We start from the raw sequence: 23,267 nt of genomic DNA on the forward strand, positions 1-23,267 counted from the left end.
CAAAAATATTGATATGCAATCAGCTCTGCATTGTCTGCAGGTTGGATATAGTCAATGCATTTTAAAGTTTGATACGTTAAAAGGGTCAGCATTTCCTGTTTAGATATTTTCTTTTGCAGAGTTCCTGGTAGACGGTGCTGTCTGACAATCATTGCTCATTTTTACATTTTTATTTGCAGTCCTCTTGTACCAGAGATGTTATAGCGTAGATATAGCTGTCATACAGTCAGCAACACCCCGCAGACATAAGATTGCAACACCTTTAAAGCATGCACTATCCATGCACATTTCGACGAGATGTTGCCTTGGCAAGGTAATGTAAGGAAATGCATGTATTGCACTGCATTTGCACTTTCACACGAGGTGCATCCATTAACTGCGAACTGTTTGTCCAGGATTGTGCATGCGTTGTAGCCAGGTCAAGTTCAGTTCAAACGGCTTTTGAAAATCACACAAGTTACTCTGACCATTTTCTTCTGGTTGCGGTTTTGTTTTCACTGTCAGTGGTGCGTAATGGAAAATTATTGGGACGCCTTGTACTACTGACTGAGCTTTATTCCTGCAGTAATAAATAATGTAGACATTTCAAAAAATAAAAAGCTAAATTTAGATTTGCTGTGTGAACGTCTACTGATGCAAACAGCCAAGGGAACAGGGCAATAGGCTATTATAATACGAGTCTCCAAGCAAAAATGTCCTTGCCACAGTCAGTAAGTAGCTAGTAGAATGTTTTATGTCAGCTCTTTCCCTTACGAAAACAGGCTGCAAATACTGCGTCCAAAATACGTATTTTGTTATTGCAGTAATTTTACAGTGTTACGCCATTGCAACAATTACTGTGTCCAAAATATCAGTTGACTGCAGTTACTGCTATTTTACTGAAGTTTCAAAACGGCAATCTTTTTTTTGAAAGGGAATTCTCTCAAGACCACTCTGCACAAGACTATGCCTAGAGACAATAATCAGAACTAATTTCTATAACCCTCTGGAATGCATTTCCACTGACCTAATGAATCCACAGGTGTCAAATGTATTCTATGGAGGGATGCAGGTGTGCGCTGCTCCCTTGTACTTGGTTAATTAATGATTACTGATTTAATGATTACTGGTCACTGATTAATTAGAAGCTCCCCTCACCTGGTTATCTAGGTCTCCATTGGACACACATTAAAAGAAAACCAGCAGACTCTGGGCACTCCATGGAATTAGTTTTACACCCCTGATCTAATCTTTTCAGACAGCATTTGCATCTTTGAAAGTCTTGGAGTGTTTTCACACCACGTGCCTAATTGTTTTATTACTCCTATAAATCCAGAAGTTATTATGAGTTGGCCTTCCCTCATTAGCCTCCACTGCTGGGGTGAACATGAATTTTGACAGATCATCAAGGAGAAAAATGTACAGTATATGATTCAAATAAGATTAGCATAGCCAGGAGTACAATTATCGGGTGTGTCACAAAGGGCACCATATTCCCTATAGTTAGGGCCATTACATTTTTTTTTGGGGGGGGGGGGGGGGCAGTATTTCCAGCATTATCCACTAGGTTTGCTGCAGATAGAACATCCTGGGAGATGTTATTTAACTTGACACAAGCTGTCTACAATCAATCAATATCTGGTTGTGCGTGAGGGTTTGGTTGAGGGATTGCCTAAAAGCGACCTCGTACTAGGTTCGGTTTGCTACTAGCAGAACTCCGCTAGGTGAAGTGGAAGTCTGTGCTTCGCATACTCCCTTTAAAAGTCCTTTGCTGGACAAAATAGAAAAATGCGGCAATATTACTGTTTGTCCCTCTTGAGATGCCGTAGCAACAACATAGCCAGTATACACTTCCTCCAGATATTTGGAATTAATTTAAGATAAATCAAGATCTGTTATTAATTTGTTGAAAAAAAATTGCAGAGGAGGACTTAGTCATGCAATTTTACATCTAACAAGGATGTTTGATGCAGTAGTTCTCAACATTTGCATTTAAGCTAGACATCTCTCATTGAATGACATGAAACACTTACTTGAAGAATCTCGTCTGTAGTTCCCACTCCTACTAGGAGTAGTACTGTTGACTAGTGATGTAACGATTCACCGATATGCATCGTTCCTTTTATATATATATATATATATATATATATATATATATATATATATATATTATTTTTTTGTATTTTTTTTTACATATGGCTGCATCGATCTGCGAACCCTAAACTGATCCAAATGTAGCATGCTTCGGTCAGAAAATCTATTCAAACATTACGAATTGCAGATTAACAATTTTTTTTTCTCATATTACTTTTTTCTACCTTCCAAAAATACTTAATATTTTGTGACAACTGATGCGTCCTCTCCTTCATTGTCGAACTAAGCATGTAACTGCGTTGACATCCATTGATCTTCATGTAATTTTGCATGCCGAACAACCATAGGATATATCAGTAGCCTAGATAAACTGTGCACTGTGCCCAGCTTCGCGCGCTGACCGACAGGATGTAGGCGGCCTGTTCCTGATCTTACACATCTGCACGGCACCTACAGCATTCAAATGTTAAAATTGCGCGATATTATGCTTTATTAGTTGAGTGACAACCTATGTAATTTGCTAGGTTATTGTTATCTATGCACTGTTGAAAATTGTGTTTTACCGGAATAAAAGTAAGCTTACAGGAGACACGTCTCTTATCTGGCTATACCTTCTGAACAGCACTTACAATAGATTTTATTTTGATTGTTCAGGTTCACCATCAGCAATAGTTTTGGTAGTTTTGCTTTAAACAATCAGTGTATATGGTCATTTTTAGATAATATCAAATGTAATTAGTCACATGCGCCGAATACAACCGGTGTAGACCTTACAGTGAAATGCTTACTTACGAGCCCCTAACCAACAATGCAGTTTAAAAAAATAAGGATAAGAAACAAGTAATTAAAGAGCAGCAGTAAAATAACAACAGCGAGACGATATACAGGGGGGTACTGGTACAGAGTCAATGTGTGGGTGCACCGGTTAGTTGAGTTAATATGTACATGTAGGTTGAGTTATTAAAGGGACTATGCATAGATGATAACAACAGAGAGTAGCAGTGGTGTAAAAGAGGGGAGGGGGGGCAATGTTCAGGAGTCCTATGGCTTAAGGATAGAAGCATTTTAGAAGCCTCTTGGACCTAGACTTGGCACTCGGTACTGCTTGCCGTGCGGTAGCAGAGAGAACAGTGTATGACTAGGGTGGCTAGAGTCTGACAATTTTTAGGGCCTTCCTCTACCACTGCCTGGTATAGAGGTCCTGGATGGCAGGAAGCTTGGCCCCAGTGATGTACTGGGCCGTTCACCTTGCGGTCGGAGGCCGAGCAATTGCCATACCAGGCAGTGATGCAACCAGTCAGGATTAGAGGTCAACCGATTATGATTTCTAAACGCCGATGCCGATTATTGGAGGACCAAAAAAGGCCGATACCGATTAATCGGCCAATTTTTTTAACTTTTTTTTATATATATATGTATGTGTAATAATGACAATTACAACAATACTGAATGAACAATGAACACTTTTATTATAACAAAATATAATACATCAAATCTATTTAGTCTCAAATAAATAATGAAACATGCTCAATTTGGTTTAAATAATGCAAAAACACAGTGTTGGAGAAGAAAGTAAAAAGTGCAATATGTGCCATGTAAAAAAAACTAACGTTTAAGTTCCTTGCTCAGAACACGAGAACATATGAAAGCTGGTGGTTTCCCAGTTCTTCAATATTCCCAGTTAAGACGTTTTAGGTTGTAGTTATTATAGGAAGTATGACGTGTCGACTATTTCTCTCTATACCATTTGTATTTCATATACCTTTGTCTGTTAGATGTTCTAATAGGCACTTTAGTATTGCCAGCCTAATCTCAGGAGTTGATAGGCTTGAAGTCATAAACAGTGCTGTGATGCAAGCATTGCTAAGAGCTGTTGGCAAACGCAGTAAAGTTTGAATGAATGCCTACAAGCCTACTGCTGCCTACTACCGCTCAGTCAGACTGCTCTATCAAATCATAGCCTTAATTATAATATAATAAACACAGAAATACGAGCCGTTGATCATTAACTTCACTAGGGTAGGGGGCAGTATTTTGACGTCCGGATGAAAGGCGTGCCCAAATTAAACTGCCTGCTACTCAGGCTCAGAAGGTAGGATATGCATATTATTAGTAGATTTGGATAGAAAACACTCTGAAGTTTCTAATACTGTTTGAATGATGTCTGTGAGTGTAACAGAACTCATATGGCAGGCAAAATCCTGAGAAAATCCAACCAGGAAGTGGGAAATCTGAGGGTTGTAGTTTTTTCAAGTGATTGCCTATTGCCTACACAGTGACTTAGGGTTCATTTTGCACTTCCTAAGGCTTCCACTAGATGTCCACAGTCTTTAGAACGTTGTTTCATGCTTCTACTGTGAATATGGAGCGAACAAGAGGGCCTGGAGTCAGATGAGTGAGGAAATGACATGAGCTCAGAGGTGCACGCTCACGTGAGTGTGAGCTGTGTTCCTTTTCTTTTCTGAAGACATTAGAATTGTCCGGTTGGAATATTACTGAAGATTTATGTTAAAAACATCCTAAAGATTGATGCAATACATCGTTTGACATATTTCTACGAACGTAAATATAATTTTTTTTTTACATTTCGTCGTGACATTTTTGCGCTCTTCCTGCATTTGGAGTAGTGGACTGAACGTGCGAACAAAAAGGAGGTATTTGGACATAAATTATGCACTTTATCGAACAAAACAAACATTTATTGTGGACCTGGGATTCCTGGGAGTGAATTCTGATGAAGATCATCAAAGGTAAGTGAATATTTATAATATTATTTCTGAGTTTTATTGACTCCACAAAATGGCGAGTTTGATTTCGTGTCTGAACGCTGTACTCAGATTATTGCAAAGTGTGCTTTCGCTGTAAAGCTTTTTTGAAATCTGATACAGCGGTTGCATTAAGGAGAGGTGTATCGATAATTCTTTGAATAACAGTTTAATATTTTATCAACGTTTATGATGAGTATTTCTGTAAATTGATGTGCTCATTCACCGGAAGTTTTGGGAGGCAAAACATTTCTGAACATTACACGCCAATGTAAAATGGGTTTTTTGGATATAAATATGAACTTTATCGAGCAAAACATACATGTATTGTGTAACATGAAGTCCTATGAGTGCCATCTGATAAAGATCATCAAAGGTTAGTGATTCATTTTAGCTGTATTTCTGTTTTTTGTGACGCCTCTCCTTGCTTGGAAAATGGCTGTGTGGTTTTTCTTGTCAAGGTGATGTCCTAACATAATCTAATGCTATGCTTTCGCCGTAAAGCCTTTTTGAAATCGGACAATGTGGTTGGATTAACGAGAAGTGTATCTTTAAAATGGGATATAATAGTTGTATGTTTGAGAAATTTGAATTATGAGATTTTTGTTGTTTTGAATTTGGCGCCCTGCTATTTCACTGGCTGGTCACATCCCACATACCCAAGAAGAGGTTTTAATATGGTCAAATCCGGAAACTATCATCTTGAAAACAAAACGTTTATTTCAGTGAAATACGGAACCGTTCTGTATTTTATCGAAGGGGTGGCAACCCTAATTCTAAATATTGCTGTTACATTGCACAACCTTCAATGTTATGTCATAATTATGTAAAATTCTGGCAAATTAGTTTGCAACGAGCCAGGCGGCCCAAACTGTTGCTTATACCCTGACTCTGCGTGCAATGAACGCAAGAGAAGTGACACAATTTCCCCAGTTAATATTGCCAGCTAACATTAATTTATTTTAACTAAATATGTAGGTTTAAGAATATATACTTCTGTGTATTGATTTTAAGAAAGGCATTGATGTTTATTGTTAGGTACATTTGTGCAACGATTGTGCTTTTTTCGCCTATGCGCTTTTGTTAAATCATCCCCCGTTTGGCGAAGTAGGCTGTGATGCGATGATAAATTAACAGGCGCCGCATTGATTATATGCAACGCAGGACAAGCTATTTAACCTAGTAATATCATCAACCATGTGTAGTTAACTAGTGATTATGTGAAGATTGATTGTTTTTTGTAAGATAAGTTTAATGCTAGCTAGCAACTTACCTTAGCTCCTTGCTGCACTCGCGTAACAGGTAGTCAGCCTGCCACGCAGTTTCCTCGTGGAATGCAATATTGGCGTCCAAAAATGCAGATTACCGATTGTTATGAAAACATGAAATCGGCCCTAATTAATCGGGCGTGCCGATTAATCGGTCGACCTCTAGTTCAGGATGCTCTCGATGGTGCAGCTGTAGAACCTTTTGAGGATCTGAGGACCTATGCAAAATGTTTTCAGTCTCCTGAGGAGGAATAGGTTTTGTCGTGCCCTCTTCACAACTGTCGTGGTGTGCTTGGACTGTCTTAGTTTGTTGGTGATGTGGACACCAAGGAACTTGAAGCTCTCAACCTTCTCCACTGCAGCCTCGTCGATGAGAATGGGGGCGTGCTCAGTCTTCTTTTTCCTGTAGTCCACAATCATCTCCTTTGTCTTTATTTTTACTTTTTTTATCACGTTGAGGGAGAGGTTGTTGTCCTGGCACCACATGGCCAGGTCTGTGACCTCCTCCCTAAAGGCTGTCTCGTCATTGTCGGTGATCAGGTGATCAACCACTGTTGTCATAGGCAAACTTAATGATGGTGCTGGAATCGTGCATGGCCATGCAGGCCTGAGTGAACAGGGAGTACAGGAGGGGACTGAGCACGCACCCCTGAGGGGCCCCTGTGTTGAGGATCAGCGTGGCGGATGTGTTGTTACCTACCCTTACCACCTGGGGGCGGACCGTCAGGAAGTCCAGGATCCAGTTGCAGAGGGAGGTGTTTAGTACCAGGGTCCTTAGCTTATTGATGAGCTTTGAGGGCACTATGGTGTTGAACGGTGAGCTGTAGTCAATGAGTAGCATTCTCAAATAGGTTTTCCTTTTGTTCAGGTGGAAAGGGCAGTGTGGAGTGCAATGGAGATTGCATCCTCTGTGGGTCTGTTGGGGCGGGTTGCAAATTGGAGTGGGTCTAGGGTTTCTGGGATAATGGTGTTGATGTGAGCCATGACCAGCCTTTCAAAGCACTTCATGGCTACAGACATGAGTGCTACGGGTCGGTAGTCATTTAGGCAGGTTACCTTAGTGTTCTTGGGCACAGGCACTATGGTGGTCTGCTTTAAACATGTTGGTATTACAGACTCAGACAAGGAGAGGTTGAAAATGTCAGTGAAGACACTTGCCTGTTGGTCTGCGCATGCTCGCAGTACACGTCCTGGTAATCCATCTGGCCCTGCGGCCTTGTAAATGTTGACCTGTTTAAAGATCTCACTCACATCGGCCTCAGAGAGCGTGATCACACCGTCTTCCGGAACAGCTGGTTCTCTCATGCATGTTTCAGCGTTATTTGCCTCGAAGCGAGCATAGAAGTAGTTTAGCTCGTCTAGTAGGCTCGTGTCACTGCGCAGCTCTCGGTTGTGCTTCCCTTTGTAGTCTGTAATGGTTTGCAAGCACTGCCACATCTGACGAGCGTCAGAGCCGGTGTAGTATGGTTAAATCTGAGTCCTGTATTGACGCTTTGCCTGTTTGATGGTTCGTCGGAGGGCATAGCGGGTTTTCTTATAAGCTTTTCGCTCCTTGAAAGCAGCAGCTCTAGCCTTTAGCTCAGTGTGAATGTTGCCTGTAATCCATGACTTCTGGTTGGGGTATGTACATACAGTCACTGTGGCGACGACGTTGTCAATGCACTTATTGACGAACCCAATAACTGATGTGGTGTACTCCTCAATGCCATCGGAGGAAACCCGGAACATATTCCAGTCTTTGCTAGCGAAACAGTCCTGTAGCTTAGCATCTGCTTCAATTTACCACATTTGTATTGTTCTAGTCACTGGTGCTTCCTGCTTGAATTTTTGCTTGTAAGCAGGAATCAGGAGGATAGAATAATGGTCAGATTTACCAAATCTGAGGTAAATCTGCTTTGTATGCATCTCTGTGTGTGTGCAGTAAAGGTGGTCCAGCATTTTTCCCCCTCTGATTGCACATTTAACACGCTAATAGAAATGTGATTTTCCCTACATTAAAGTCCCCGGCTACTAGGAGCGCCGCCTCTGGGTGAGCGTTTTCTTGTTTGCTTATGGCAGAATACAGCTCATTCAATGCTGTCTTAGTGCCAGCCTCTGTGGTGGTATGTAAACAGCTACGAGAAATACAGATGAAAACTCTCTAGGTAGATAGTGTGGTCTACAGCTTATCATGAGATATTCTACCTCAGGCGAGGCAGTAGCTTGAGACTTCCTTAGATATCGTGCACCAGCTGTTGTTTACAAAAATACATAGACTGCCGCCCTTTGTCTTACCAGATGCCACTGTTCTATCCTGCCGGTACATCGTATAACCAGCCAACTGTATGTTGATGTTGTTGTCGTTTAGCCATGACTCCGTGAAGCATAAGATGTTACAGTTTTTAATGTCCCGTTGGTAGTTTAATCTTCCTCGTAACTTGTCGATTTGATTGTCCAAAGATTGCAGGTTTGCTAGCAAAATGGAGGGAAGTAGGGGTTTATTCGATCGCCTACGAATTCTCAGAAGGCAGCCCTACCTTCGCCCCCTCTTTTTCCGCCTCCTCTTCATGCAGATCATGGGGATCGGGGCCTGTTCCCGAGGAAGCAGTGTATCCTTCATGTCGGGCTCGTCAGAGACATGAAAGGAAAAAGAGGATTCTGCTAGTCCGTAGTGAGTAATCGCAGTCCTGATGTCTAGAAGATATTTTCGGTCATAAGAGATGGTACCGGCGACATTATGTACAAAATAAATTACAAACAACGCAAATAAACAAACAAAAAACACAATCGGTTGGGGACACGTAAAACGTCAGCCTTCATCTGCTGCGCCATTTTAATGATATAAAGGATAATGTTGATAATTTAATAACAAGGAATTACTTTTGCGAGGCACGTGCATGGCCAAAGCGGGAGGAGAAAATAATCTCACTAAACTTCCTAATGTTAGAAATCATCCGATTTTGAGATGGGGGTGGAATCCAAACTTGTGCTATATATTCATTGCAAAAACAAACAGGCTACATTGCTGCCCCCCCCCCCCAATCTGACAGTGGTAGTCGGGTCATAGATGCCTAGCCTACCTCATTCTCACACACACACACACACACACACACACACACACACACACACACACACACACACACACACACACACACAGTACATACACCATAGACATGCATAATTTACACACGAACACATACAGAAGTCAGCTCAGACAGATCCAGTTCAGAGGCCCAGCTCATGAGCTCCATCAGCAGATTTGATTTTCATTTAGAATGGAAAATGTATGTGTTTATGCATCTAATCTTAGTGCATCATATCGCATTTTACAGAATCGCATAGATTCATTCTCTAATCAAACGGAATCATTTCAAACTTAAATGTATCGTTCCTGTATCGGAGCTAGGGTGCAACATTTTGGGGAAAATTCAGAAGTGGTAACTTTCTGTGGGAATTAACGGGAATATATGCAAATTAATATTGATAGCGTTTAAATGTAGATGTTTTTTGCATTGGATATATTTACCATATATGGAGACAGAAATATTTTACCTTATCATAAATAGACATAACTGCAAATGATTAAATCCTTCCAATAGAAATAAAAAAAAAATATTTAGCTACGAATTTAACTTGAATTAAATGAGTTGACTCTTCACAAGGGATGATTTCATTGAACAACAAAAGGGAATATGATCCCCAATGATCCATTGCATCTACCAAAAACGTTTTCAACATACATCTGTAAAATGATAGTCTAGAAACTAAAGCTTTGGTTGGCTTCCATGTCTTCTCCCTGGACCTCTTCAATATCCACCTCTTGAACATCAGACTCTGAGGCCTCATATTCACTGTCACTTTCCAACCTTGTTGAGGATAGCTCGTTGTCAGGCTCAAAAAGCCTCATATTTTCCCAGATGGCCACCAGTATTTCAACCCTTGTATTGGTCAGCCTGTTTTGTACTTTGGTGTGTGTGTGTTTTCCCAAACAAGGACCTGTTGGCTCAGGTGGCTGATGTTGGTGGGATTTGGAGGATGATAGAGGCAACAGGGGAAAGAGCCTCAGATCCACGAAGTCCCTTCCACCAGGTGGCTGATGAGATATGTTGGCACGATTGCCATATTGCATCTCCAAGCCCTTGCTTGGAAGTGTACTTCGCCAGACTGCCAAGAACCGTGCCCTCATCCAGGTGAAGGTGACGAGACACACTAGTGATGACACCATAGGCCTTGTTGATCTCTGCACCAGACAGGATGCTCTTGCCAGCATACTTGGGGTCCAACATGTACGCTGCGGTGTGTATGGGCTTCAGGCAGAAGTCTTCATGCTTTTTGATGTATTTCAGAATTGCAGTTTCCTCTGCTTGGAGCAACAGTGAAGTGGGTAGGGCAGTACAGATTTCTTCTCTTACATCTGCAAGCAGAGTCTGAAAATCAGACAGGATGACATTGTCTCCTTCAATCCGTGCATGGAATGGCTACTGCTATAGGTTTCAGGAGTTTCAGGCTGCTTACCACTCTCTCCCAAAATACATCATCCAGGAGGAACCTTTTGATGGGGCTGTCCATATCGGCAGACTGTGATATGGCCATTTCTTGGAGAGACTCCTTCCCCTCCAGGAGACTGTCAAACATGATGACAACACCACCCCAATGGGTGTTGCTGGGCAGCTTCAATGTGGTGCTCTTATTCTTCTCACTTTGCTTGGTGAGGTAGATTGCTGCTATAACTTGATGACCCTTCACATACCTAACCATTTCCTTGGCTCTCTTGTAGAGTGCATCCATTGTTTTCAGTGCCATGATGTCCTTGAGGAGCAGATTCAATGTATGAGCAGCACAGCCAATGGGTGTGATGTGAGGGTAGGACTCCTCCACTTTAGACCAAGCAGCGTTCATGTTCGCAGCATTGTCTGTCACCAGTGCAAATACCTTCTGTAGTCCAAGGTCATTGATGACTACCTTCAGCTCATCTACAATGTGGAGACCGGTGTGTCTTTTGTCCCTTGTGTCTGTGCTCTTGTAGAATACTGGTTGAGGGATGGATATGAAGTTGTTAATTATTCCTTGCCCACGAACATTCGACCACCCATCAGAGATGATTGCAATACAGTCTGCATTCTCTGTGATTTGTTTGACGTTCACTTGAATGCTGTTGAACTCTGCATCCAGTAAAAGAGTAGGTGAAGCATGTCTGGTTGGAGGGGGTGTATGCTGGGCGAAGAACATTCAGAAATCTCTTCCAATACACATTTCCTGTGAGCATCAGACGTGAACCAGTTGCATACACAGCTCGAGCAAGACATTCATCAGCATTTCTCTTACTTCGTTCCTCCATTGAGTAAAAAAAACCTTCTGATTCCAGGAGGACCATGAGCTGTTGCTATCGATAAGGTGTCTGATTCATAATTTTCACCTCGAATAGAAGTACAGGGACTTTTGTCAGAGGTTGCTTGTTGTGAGCGCTGAGGGAATTTTATGCACTTGGCCAGATGATTCTGCATCTTTGTTGCATTCTTCACATATGATTTGGCACAGTATTTGCAAATGTACACCGCTTTTCCTTCTACATTAGCTGCAGTAAAATGTCTCCACACATCAGATGTCATTTTCCTGTAAAGATGAGAAAAAAAATAGTTAAAAAAAACATTCAATTCCATGTACAGATAAATAGTTAAGCAGTTAGATTATACAACTTATAAAATGAAACATGTATGGAAACAGGTGAATTAACACTCCTCATTTAGCAGAACTAACTAGCAGAAATTGTTAACAAGTTAGAAATGATTTAAACACACTTTGCTGTAGGCTACTATTTACTAGTTATAACAAAACAATCATGTATGTCATGTAAAATATATTCACCCCACCCAGTATTGTAATCAAAACTTACCAGAAAGCATGTAGTCCTTGGCTCAGACAGTGTAGTAGTGAGGGCTCAATAGCATCTCATTAGTGTGCAAGATCTTGAGAATCAGCAGTACATGTGATGGAAGAATGCACTGTGCATGCAGAGGGTTGCAATTCTATTGAATTGGGAATTGTTTAACCAAAATATTGTGGCATAGACCTAGAATTGCCTTATGTGTATCCCACAAAAAAAGGTTCACTGTTAGCTTAACTTCCCATGGGAAATTTCTGGCAAAATTCTGGAAATTTACTGGAAATTTTCAGACCCTTTGCAACCCTAGTGGACCCGGACAAGCACACCTGATTCTACTTGTCAACTAATCATCAAGCCCTTAACAAGTTGAATCGGGTGTTTTTGTCCGGGGTTCCAACAAAAATGTGTGCTGTTGGGGGTAGCACTGTGACATCATGGTATTCTGGATGACGTAATTGGCCAGCTAAATGATCGCGGTGTCCGTAATAACCGTTCGAATATCGCAGTTTCTCCGCTCCTGTGAATGTACAGCCATGGGTGGACTTTCAGCCATTGCTAGTGTACCCGTAGGAGCAAAGCATGAAATAAAACCAGGTAGTAAAAGCAGGAAGTGTACCCATCAATATGTGCTGTGATTTGTTGATTCAACTGATCAATAACAACAAAAACATTCCACTGCATGAGCCACATCTGAGATGCGTTCAACAAGGGAAAACGTTTGTGAACCCTAGCTAACATATAAAAAAGTTTGAAAAGGTAGTGTGTGGCAAATGAAAATGTAGAAGATGAAGAACAGCGGAAGCACTACGGGTGAGTAAAGGCACTATTTGTCAATTCACTTGCAATTGAACAAATGTTGAACTTAGTTAATTTACTTTTTTGTTTTTAGCAGAGAAACTACCTTGGTTACTTAGCTAACTAGAAACTCAAGCATTCTTGTCTTAGCAAGCTTAGCTGGCTAACGTTAGCTAGCTTACTCACTAACCTTTAGCTAGGCAAACTGTTGAAGTCTGTTTTGTTCTATTTCAAGATTTAACTAGACCTACTCATCTGTAATGCTTCTGATCAATACATGGAGAAATTCTGAAGACAAATTTGAGAGCTCCGTGACCAAGAAGAGTGAGGCCTGGGAAATTGTAGCTCTAATGCTTCAAGAGAAAAAGTTATACTGTGACATGGGAGACGTGCGATGCGAAGTGGAGTCTGCACAGGTGTGTGTTGCTATGTAGCTACCTCCTCTTTGTCTTTCTCCTCTTTCTTTCCTATTGCTAGCTTGTTCTCTCACTTTCAGCGCGAGAGAGAGAGAGAGAGAGAGAGAGAGAGACTGCCTTAGTGTGGCTCAGTTGGTAGCGTTTGCAACACATTCCCACAGGGGACCAGTATAAAAATGTATGCTCTTGCTACTGTAAGTCCTGCCTTTTGACTGAAATGGAAATGTAACTGTTGTTAATGTTCACTCATGATGCCAAATTGTGTGTCACACAGGTACAAGGCCATCATTTATGGACATCAGAAGACTGGTCAGGGGAGAAGAAAGTGAGAGTTGTACTTCATGGAGGATGCGATGACCCCCGCAGTCATTATATAATCTTTTCCCACACGCAACACTCACACTGACACCCACAACACTCACACTAACCCCACCATTACTACACACACAACATACAGCACACAATACTAATTACACTGTCAATCAGCCCAGCACCTCCACAGATACGCCACACACAGCATGCTACAGTAGCGCTGACACCCTGTCACCCTCTCTCTCTAATACAACACCTTATAACCCTCATACCAACACCACTCCCTACAAACAATCCAAAAATAATACCAGAAGAGATGCTCGAGGGCGAAACTGGACAGTATCATTGCACTTCAAGAAACAAAACAAACACTTCAAGCACAGAGTGAGAGAAACTATTTTCTTAATAAACAGTTTACCGCTGCACTCCAGAATTTCAAAGAACAGTAGCCTAAATGTATTTATTTATTTATTGTATAATTGTCAACTAATAACTCATTCTCCTGAGATTTTCCTTGATTGTATGTTTAACTGAAATTGTTAATAACTAATTGTTTTGGAACATGTTTTATTAAAATGGAAACATAAATAACTGGCTTTGTTACCTTGTGCTTGCACACAAACACACACAAAACAATTCTCATGTAATCCAATAATAATTTTTTGATCAAATATGGTTATGTACTATACCTGGGGTTCCCAACTGGCGGTCCGTGGACCAAAATACTGTTACAACACCAGCAAATCAGCTCCAAGTAATTAACATTTTGGAAATCTGTTCCAAAGTATTCACACGCGTAATGGCACAATACATTTGGTTATGTAGCGTATGGACACCTGCTTGTCGAACATTTCATTCCAAAATCATGGGCATTAATATGGAGTTGGTCCCCCTTTTGCTGCTAAAACAGCCTCCACTCTTATGGGAAGGCTTTCCACTTGAGGTTGGAAAATTGCTGCTGGGACTACAACAACAATCTTTCATTCAATCGAATAAAATAAGAGGAATATAGTATCAAAATAAACTGGTGTGAGGGTAAATGTGTGTTGTAGTTCAGGTTCTCTCTCTTCAGCTATGCTAGTTCAGGTTCTCTCTCTTCAGCTAGGCTAGTTCAGGTTCTCTCTCTTCAGCTAGGCTAGTTCAGGTTCTCTCTCTTCAGCTAGGCTAGTTCAGGTTCTCTCTCTTCAGCTAGGCTAGTTCAGGTTCTCCCTCTTCAGCTAGGCTAGTTCAGGTTCTCTCTTCAGCTAGGCTAGTTCAGATTCTCTCTCTTCAGCTAGGCTAGTTCGGGTTCTCTCTTCAGCTAGGCTAGTTCGGGATCTCTCTTCATCTAGGCTAGTATGGGATCTCGCTCTTCAACTAGGCTAGATCGGGATCTCTCTGTTCAGCTAGGCTAGTTCGGGATCTCGCTGTTCAGCTAGGCTAGTTCGGGATCTCTCTTCAGCTAGGCTAGTTCGGGATCTCTCTCTTCAGCTAGGCTAGTACGGGATCTCTCTCTTCAGCTAGGCTAGTTCGGGATCTCTCTTCAGCTAGGCTAGTTTGGGATCTCTCTCTTCAGCTAGGCTAGTTCGGGATCTCTCTCTCTTCAGCTATGCTAGTTCAGGATTTCCCTCTTCAGCATTCCTGCCTGTCAGGGATGGGGTCAAGGATGGGGTCAATGGTGGCCTCCTGGTATTTCCTTGGTGAATCCTTCATGGATCAGGACCAAGTTGTGGAGAACACATGCACTGGCAATCACATGGAGTACTTTGTTTAGAAGGAACATTTCCAAGTGCAGCAGTCTCCGCCATTTGAGTAGCCCAAACGCCCTCTCAATGTCTCGAAATGTGGACCTGATTTTGAAATGCTTTTGTTCATCTTCAAGGTGGCAGCTGTTTCTGAATGGGTGGGTCTTGAGGTCGCTGGTCATGTACATTCTGGCATCGTGCACAGAACCAGCATTTGCTGTGTAGATGTTTGTTAACATGAGCTGGCTGTCGCATACTTCCTGGAGTTGAAAGGTGGAATGGCCATTTCTGTTTATGTAGTCATCTCTGTTTATGTAGTCATCTCTATTGTTGGAAGGTCCCCTGATGGTAATATGGGTGACATCTATACACCCAATCACCCCAGAGAACCTTGTCTTTTTCTCGAACGCGGCCTGAACTACTGATAGTTGCTCTACAGAAGGCCACTTCAGATAGTCAAGCACCAGCTGTGTGAGGCCTGTGATCACTTGAACGAGGTGGAGATGCAATGTTCCTTTGTTGAGATTGAACTGGTCTGCCACTCCCCTGAAACTTTCCTGGTTGGCCATCAGCCACAGGGAGGCCAACACCCTATTTTTAATGAGTCCACCTCTGTGAGGCACCATAGGAGCCAGGTCCTCGCACAGTATCTGGAACAAAACAAAATAACAATCTGTTAGCTCTGTGTTTGAGCTAAAAACACTCAGCAATGTTGAGTAATCTGTTACTCATTGGTGTTGTTGCATTACTGCAAAGTCTGCCAGTAGCCTATTGATAGGCAGCTTACATAGGTTTACAGTGCAGAGTACTTTAATAGTATAACTTATGAGGATGGTGTTACTAAATGAATTAATTAGGCCTATTCATTTATTGGTAAATCATTAGCCTACTTTTTACATATGGACACTGAAACATCATGTATTGGCCTATATTTTGCTATATACCCTCATCAATCTATACACAATACCCCATAATAACAAGCAAAAATAGGTTTTTAGAAGTGTGTGTGTGTGTGTGTGTGTGTGTGTGTGTGTGTGTGTGTGTGTGTGTGTGTGAAACACACACACACTACCTTTCAAAAGTTTGGGGTCACTTAAAAATGTCCTTGTTTTTGAAAGAAAAACATTTTTTTTTGGTCCTTTTAAAATAACATCACATTTGTCAGAAATACAGTTTAGACATTGTTCATGTTGTAAATGACTATTGTAGCTGGAAATGGCAGATTTAAAAAAAAAACAACAACAGGCGTACAGAGGCCCATTATCAGCAACCATCACTCATGTGTTCCAATGGAACATTGTGTTAGCTAATCCAAGTTTATCATTTTAAAAGGCTAATTGATCATTAGAAAACCCTTTTGCAATTATGTTAGCACATCTGAAAACTGTTGTTCTGATTAAAAAAGCAATACAACTGGCCTTCTTTAGACTAGTTGAGTATCTGGAGTATCAGCATTTATGGGTTTGATTACAGGCTCAAAATGGCCAGAAACAAAGACCTTTCTTATGAAACTTGTCAGTCTATTCTTGTTCTGAGAAATTAAGGCTATTCCATGCATGAAATTGACAAGAAACTGAAGATGTCATACAATGCTGTGTACTACTCCCTTCACAGAACAGTGCAAACTGGCCCTAACCAGAATCGAAAGACTGGGAGGCCCCGGTGCACAACTGAGCAAGAGGACAAGTACATTAGAGTGTCTAGTTTGAGAAACAAACGGCTCACAAGTCCTCAACTGGCAGCTTCATTAAATAGTACCTGCAAAACACCAGTCTCAACATCACCAGTGAAGAGGTGACTCCGGGATGCTGGCCTTCTAGGCAGTTGCAAAGAGAAAGCCATATCTCAGACTGGCCAATAAAAATACAAGATTAAGATGGGCAAAGGAGCAAAGACACTGGACAGAGGAACTCTGCCTAGAAGGCCAGCATCCCGGAGTCGCCTCTTCACTGTTGATGTTGAGACTGGTGTTTTGCTAACATAATTGCAAAAGGGCTTTCTAATGATCAATTAGCCTATTAAAATGATAAACTTGGATTAGCTAACACAACGTGCCATTGGAACACAGGAGTGATGGTTGCTGATAATGGGCCTCGGTACCCCTATTTAGATATTCCATAAAAAATCTGCCGTTTCCAGCTACAATAGTCATTTATGACATTGTCTACACTGTATTTCTGATCAATTTGATGTTATTTTAATGGACCAAAACATTTGCTTTTCTTTCAAAAACAAGGACATTTCTGACCCCAAACTTTTGAACGATAGTGTATAGTTTTTATATATGTATATATAATCACATTTTACATAAGTATTCAGGCCCTTTACACAGTACTTTGTTGAAGCACCTTGAGTCTTCTTGTGTATGACCATACAAGCTTGGCACACCTGTATTTGGGGAGTTTCTCCCATTCTCTGCAGATCCTCTCAAGCTCTGTCAGGTTGGATGGGGAGCTTCACTGCACAGCTATTTTCAGGTCTCTCCAGAGAAATCCGTGCTCTGGCTGGGCCACTCAAGGACATCCAGATACTTGTCCCGAAGCCACTCCTGCGTTGTCTTGGCTGTGTGCTTAGGTTCGTTGTCCTGTTGGAAAGTGAACCTTCACCCCAGTCTGAGGTCCTGAGTGCTCTGGAGCAGGTTTTCATCAAAGATCTCTGTGTACTTTGCTTCGTTCATCTTTCCTTCGATCCTGACTCGTCTCCCAGTCCCTGCCGCTGAAAAACATCCCCACAGCATGATGCTGCCACCACCATGCTTCACCATAGGGATGGTCCAGGTTTCCTCAACGTTACGCTTGGCATTCAAGCCAAAGAGTTCAGTCTTGGTTTTATCAGACCAGAGAATCTTGTTTTCTCATGGTCTGAGATTCCTTTAGGTGCCTTTTGGCAAACTCCAAGTGGGCTGTCGTGCATTTTACTGAGGAGTGGCTTCTGTCTGGCCACTCTACCATAAAGGGCTGATTGGTGGAGTGCTACAGAGATGGTTGTCCTTCTGGAAGGTTTTCCCATCTCTTCAGAGTAACTCTGGATTTCTGTCAGAGTGATCATCGGGTTCTTGGCCACCTCCCTGACCAAGGCCCTTTCCTCCTTTTGCTCAGTTTGGAAGATTCTTGGTGGTTCCTAACTTCTTCCATTTAAGAATGATGGAGGTCGCTGTGTTCTTGGGGACCTTCAATGCTGAATAAATGTTTTTTGTACCCTTTTCCCGGTCTGTGCCTCAACACAATCCTGTTTCGGAGTTTTACGGGCAATTCCTTTTAACCTAATAACTTGGTTTTTGCTCTGACGTGAACTGTCGACCGTGGGATGTTATATAGACAGGCGTGTGCCTTTCCAAATCATGTCCAATTCATTTAATTTACCACAGGTGGACTACAATCAAGAATGATCAATGGAAACAGGATGCACCTGAGCTCAATTTTGAGTCACACAGCAACGTGTCTGAATACTTATGTAAATAAGGTATTTCTTTTCTTCTTTTTTTACATTTGCAAACATTTCTAAACAAGTTTTTCGCTTTGTCGTTATGGGGTATTATGTGTAGATTGATGAGCAATTGTTTTTATTTAAATACATTTTAGAATAAGGCTGTAATATCACAAAATGTGGAAAAAGTGAAGGTCTGAATACTTTCCGAATGCACTGTAGAAATATACATTTTTCCTCTTTTAATTCTGTTGCATGAGATGCAATTCTAGGTAACAAGATAATTGAGGCTGGGCTTGTTTTATTATTATTGATTTTATTAAGGAAATCAGACAGCGTTCAGACGTTATTGAAGAGGGGCACATATCATACGTAATACATCCGATACATTATGCAAATTACCCGGAAGGTCTCCCAACCCAATCCGAAAGTGAGCCCGAAAGGAGAGGTCACTGTATGTCGGGATCACCTCATCTTCAATCCCATCAATAGCGACTGCGAGTAGGGGAAGCAGTGCTTCAAAAGAATCGGGACCAAAATAAAAATAATCACCCACAATTGCTTCAGCTGCAGCAAGCATATCTACTCTTCTTGTTGCATCCATTTTTTGTTTTGCCAAAAACTAACAAATGGAACGTGTTTGTTACAAACGTTCAACAAACTGTTGAAAGCAAACATAGTTCGCCACGAGCGTTGTTTACTGCTACTGCATTCCGGGTGGCGTTGCTCAGGAAACCTAAGACTTATTTGCTACAGCACCTTGCTTGTTTCAGCAAGGAGCAACAAAGTTTCATCACGTTGTTAAGAGTCAATATTGCCGCAGAAACGGACTCAAGCGCATGAATGCCCGGCCATCCCATCTTCAGTCAGCTGTTCGCCCCTCCCCAATTTAAATAAACGGTTATGACTACATCCATAACTGTCCATAACTGGTAAAATCATGCTTTAGTAGCCTATTTTGAATCATTTTATTTATTTCTGTAAAGACTGGAGTAGGCTAATTTGGCTATATCATTCAATTTACTTAGGGAAAGCGTCCCCTAGCCTTATGAACACACACCCTATGCGCCCAAGTCAATCTACCACCAATCCCACCCCCCCCCCATGGTAGAAAAGTTAACTATTTCTATTGGTCAGCTTGTTGAGAATGAAATAGCCCGAACAGACTCTAGGACAGTTGTGGGGCAATATCCCAAATTCATACAACCAGTAGGCCTAGGCTACATATATATATTTTTTAAGTATTAATCTGATGCAACAGATCAGAACGCTTTGCTTAAAATGTTGATAAACTATTATTTCATAACATTATTAGGGCACAAGGCAGTAGGCTACGCACGAATGTTCATTTGGCTACCGGACAATGAAAGGAAGTTGAAAACCAATCAAACATGAGAGAAATAGGCTACTGGTTTCAATGGCATGTGGTTGTCTTTATAAAATAATTGCCTCCAGGGATATGGTCAGATTTTGCCTAGGCTTCTTTGAAGCAATGTAAAACATGCCTCATAATATGTAGTAAAATGTTCAAGTTTCAAACAATTAAGTAGCTTAATGTTTTCAAAATGCATACTGCCTCCAGCTCATTGCAAAGTGGTGTGTGACACGCTGATGTAGCCTTCCTTTCGTTGCCTATGCATTTGAATGGCGAATGGGAAGCGTGCTTCAATTACCAGTTGAGAAATAAAAATAAATAAATAAAAAGCTCTTTTTAAACGTGGCCCACGATTGCATTTAAAATTGTTGCACAATGATTTGGTTAATAAAAGCGCTGTCTGACAGATTTGGCGCTCGAAGGCTCTGTATCTGTATGAAATTCCATGAAACTATGCAAATTAACCCATAGACCGATAAGCAAATGGTCAAATATATTTACATCAACTGGTATTTCTATCAATGAATAGGCTAAAAAGCATTATTTTGCTATGGGATTTCATATTTTCTCCTGGACAATTGGCCGGTGCCAATTACATTTTTTGGCTTTTCAACAAAAGAAATATGGCCAAAAGCCGGCTATTAGCGGTTAACGGAAACCTTGGTGCCAGCACTAGTTGGGGGTCCTCGAGCACCGGATTTTGGAAACACTGCTCTACAGTGCATGTTTGCAGGAATAGTTCAGATTAATATCCATACATTACAACATAATAAGACCACCACCCAAGCCATCTGTGTATTGAGCTTGATGCATCAGGACAATAGTTGGATGTGCATTGAGTTTGATGCATCAGGACAATAGTTGGATGTGCATTGAGTTTGATGCATCATTACAATAGTTTGATGTATTATGAGGACAGTAGTCATCAGATAAATGAACACAGTCACAAAGTACAACATAATCAGGTTAGAAAACAGACCACCACAGTAGAGCTGGGAATTGCCAGGGACCTCACAATACAATATTATCATGATACTTATGTATATGTATTGCAATTCGAAACTGTGATTTTATTGCTATTTGATGTTCAAAACATATTGCTCACTATGTCTTCTGTAGACAGACGAGAGAGCAAGGGAGCATGAGAAAATGAATTTAGATCAGACATGGAAATAAAAGTGCTGAAAACATGTTGGCTCACTATTTAAAAAGAAGACGGAGAACAAGCTATAGGATGAATAATACCCGAGTTATTTTTAAATCTAAAAATCGATACTTGGAGTCAAAGTATCGATATGATATTGGCCAAAATAATATTGCGATTAGTAACTATTGATTCCCCTCCATCGTTAGTAACCTATCTGTGGATTGAGCTTGATACATCAGGACAGTAAGCGTCACGACAGTTAGGCCTAACATGATACATTCATCTGAACGAGCTTGTGTGCTGGAGCTCTGTGTGAAGTGGAGTGTGTGCCGTGGAGCTGAAAATGAGAGGAGCATAAATCCAGCCTCGTCTTCGTTCACCCTCCGAGGAGTAACCGCCCCGCGATGCATGCCATCACAGCAGGTCACGAACACCGTTTTCTCCTTCCCTGCTCTCAAAGGGCAAGGGAAGGAGGGCATCTTAAATGCCATCCTATTCCCTATAATAGTGCACTACTTTTGACCAGGACCCATAGAGAATAGGCTGCCATTTGGGACACAGCTTGCCTCTGCTCAGTAGCTCAGTCCTCCTAGAGCATGTCAAGCACGCCAAAATAATAAAATCAATGGATCACAGCTGAATCTTAACGTTGATCTTGAAGTTTCCTGAGTAAGCAATCAATGTTTTCACTACACATCATTGGCGGGGCTGACGCCTTTTGGATGCTTTTCTCTTTGTATAAGCTCTCTCCCTGCAACCATCCTATTTTTGTAAATTATTTTTTATTCAGTTATTTGACTGGAGGACCGTTTTTAGTAAATCCGTGTCATGTGTCTAATGAAATTACAAGCCGACCAATTCTGGTCTTTTGCCCAATTATTGGCTCAGCTGGAGGCAAAACAGCACTTGTCATCATGGCTGGATTAAATGTGCAAATGTGCACTTAGCTGTCCTCTGCCTGATTACCAGTTACATAAAACCTCCAGCTAGAACACGGAGGAAAGGAAAACTTGTCATGCCGCTCCTCTTGCAAATTACTGCACTCTGGTTCCCACCGAGAGAGTGCATCGCATTGCATGGCATGCTATTCGACAGTGGATGCATCCCAAATGGCACCCTATTTCCTACATAGTGCATTACTTTTGACTAGAACCCTATAGGCCCCTTTCAAAAGTAGTGCACTATATAGGGAATATGGTGCCATTTGGCACGCACACAGTGACAGTCCTCTGGATGTGCGACAGATAAGCTGTCTGGAGGTAAATACACTTGAATTAATTCCAGATAGACATTTTGTTCCATATTTAAATACTGATTATTAGGGAAGTTAGTTTAGCTACTCTTGCAATTTTTTTCCCTCAATTTTGAATGAAAAGTGCTTGAATTATGTGAAACCCAGCTAAGAGGAATGGTGGATTTTATTTTAGCAACACACCTGTTAGGGTTTGTGTGTGTGTGTGTGTGTGTGTGTGTGTGTGTGTGTGTGTGTGTGTGTGTGTGTGTGTGTGTGTGTGTGTGTGTGTGTGTGTGTGTGTGTGTGTGTGTGTGTGTGTGTGTGTGTGTGTGTGTGTGTGTGTGTGTGTGTGTGTGTGTGTGTGTGTGTTGAATAAAACATAGCAGGTCACCTGGTCCCAGCAGTCAATAATTTTTAATCTAATGGTCTCGGGGACCAATTAATGTTTTCCTTCTTTCTGTTCTGTAACAGCCTCTCGCCTCCAGCCAAATCTCCAGGCTGAAGCCTGGCCAAATCAAACAGCCCAGTAGGCCTACATCCTGTGAAAATCTGCTATGAAAGAGTTAGCAGGCTGCCACGCTTGGACTCGTAAATAATGCTAGCTCATGTTAGGCTGCTACCAGACCAGCAAATGTTATGGCTGCTAAAGACAAGTGCTTCCCTTCATTTCTAAGTTATCGACTTGATCTTACTATGCATTGGGCCATTCTTCGCACTCTTGCAGATAAGGGCTAAAAACAGGTGTACTAAATACGACATGAAGATCACATGCATTGGTCGGTCCCCCCATAGTTGAGCAGTGATCTCATGTTGTAGTCATCGTGGTGAAGTTGGCTGCCCCCTAGTTAACCACTACTTAAGCAGGACTG

General features: G+C 41.5%; 1 protein-coding gene across 2 annotated transcripts in view; it reads left to right on the forward strand.

Moving 5' to 3' along the window:
• The window catches only part of map2k6 (mitogen-activated protein kinase kinase 6), a 51,346-nt gene that overhangs the window by 116 nt on the left and 27,963 nt on the right, over positions 1-23,267 (forward strand). The window contains exon 1 of one of the 2 annotated variants that reach the window (XM_014211405.2): positions 37-313. The exons of the other annotated variant lie outside the window; for it this stretch is intronic. Within the exon in view, the coding sequence (XP_014066880.1) occupies positions 298-313 (16 nt within the window). The 5' untranslated portion in view covers positions 37-297. Of the gene's footprint in view, positions 1-36; positions 314-23,267 lie in introns of those variants that run through there. 2 annotated transcript variants of the gene reach the window in all.

Source organism: Salmo salar, chromosome ssa01, assembly GCF_905237065.1.
Source record: "Salmo salar chromosome ssa01, Ssal_v3.1, whole genome shotgun sequence".
NCBI classification, from domain to species: Eukaryota; Metazoa; Chordata; class Actinopteri; order Salmoniformes; family Salmonidae; genus Salmo; species Salmo salar.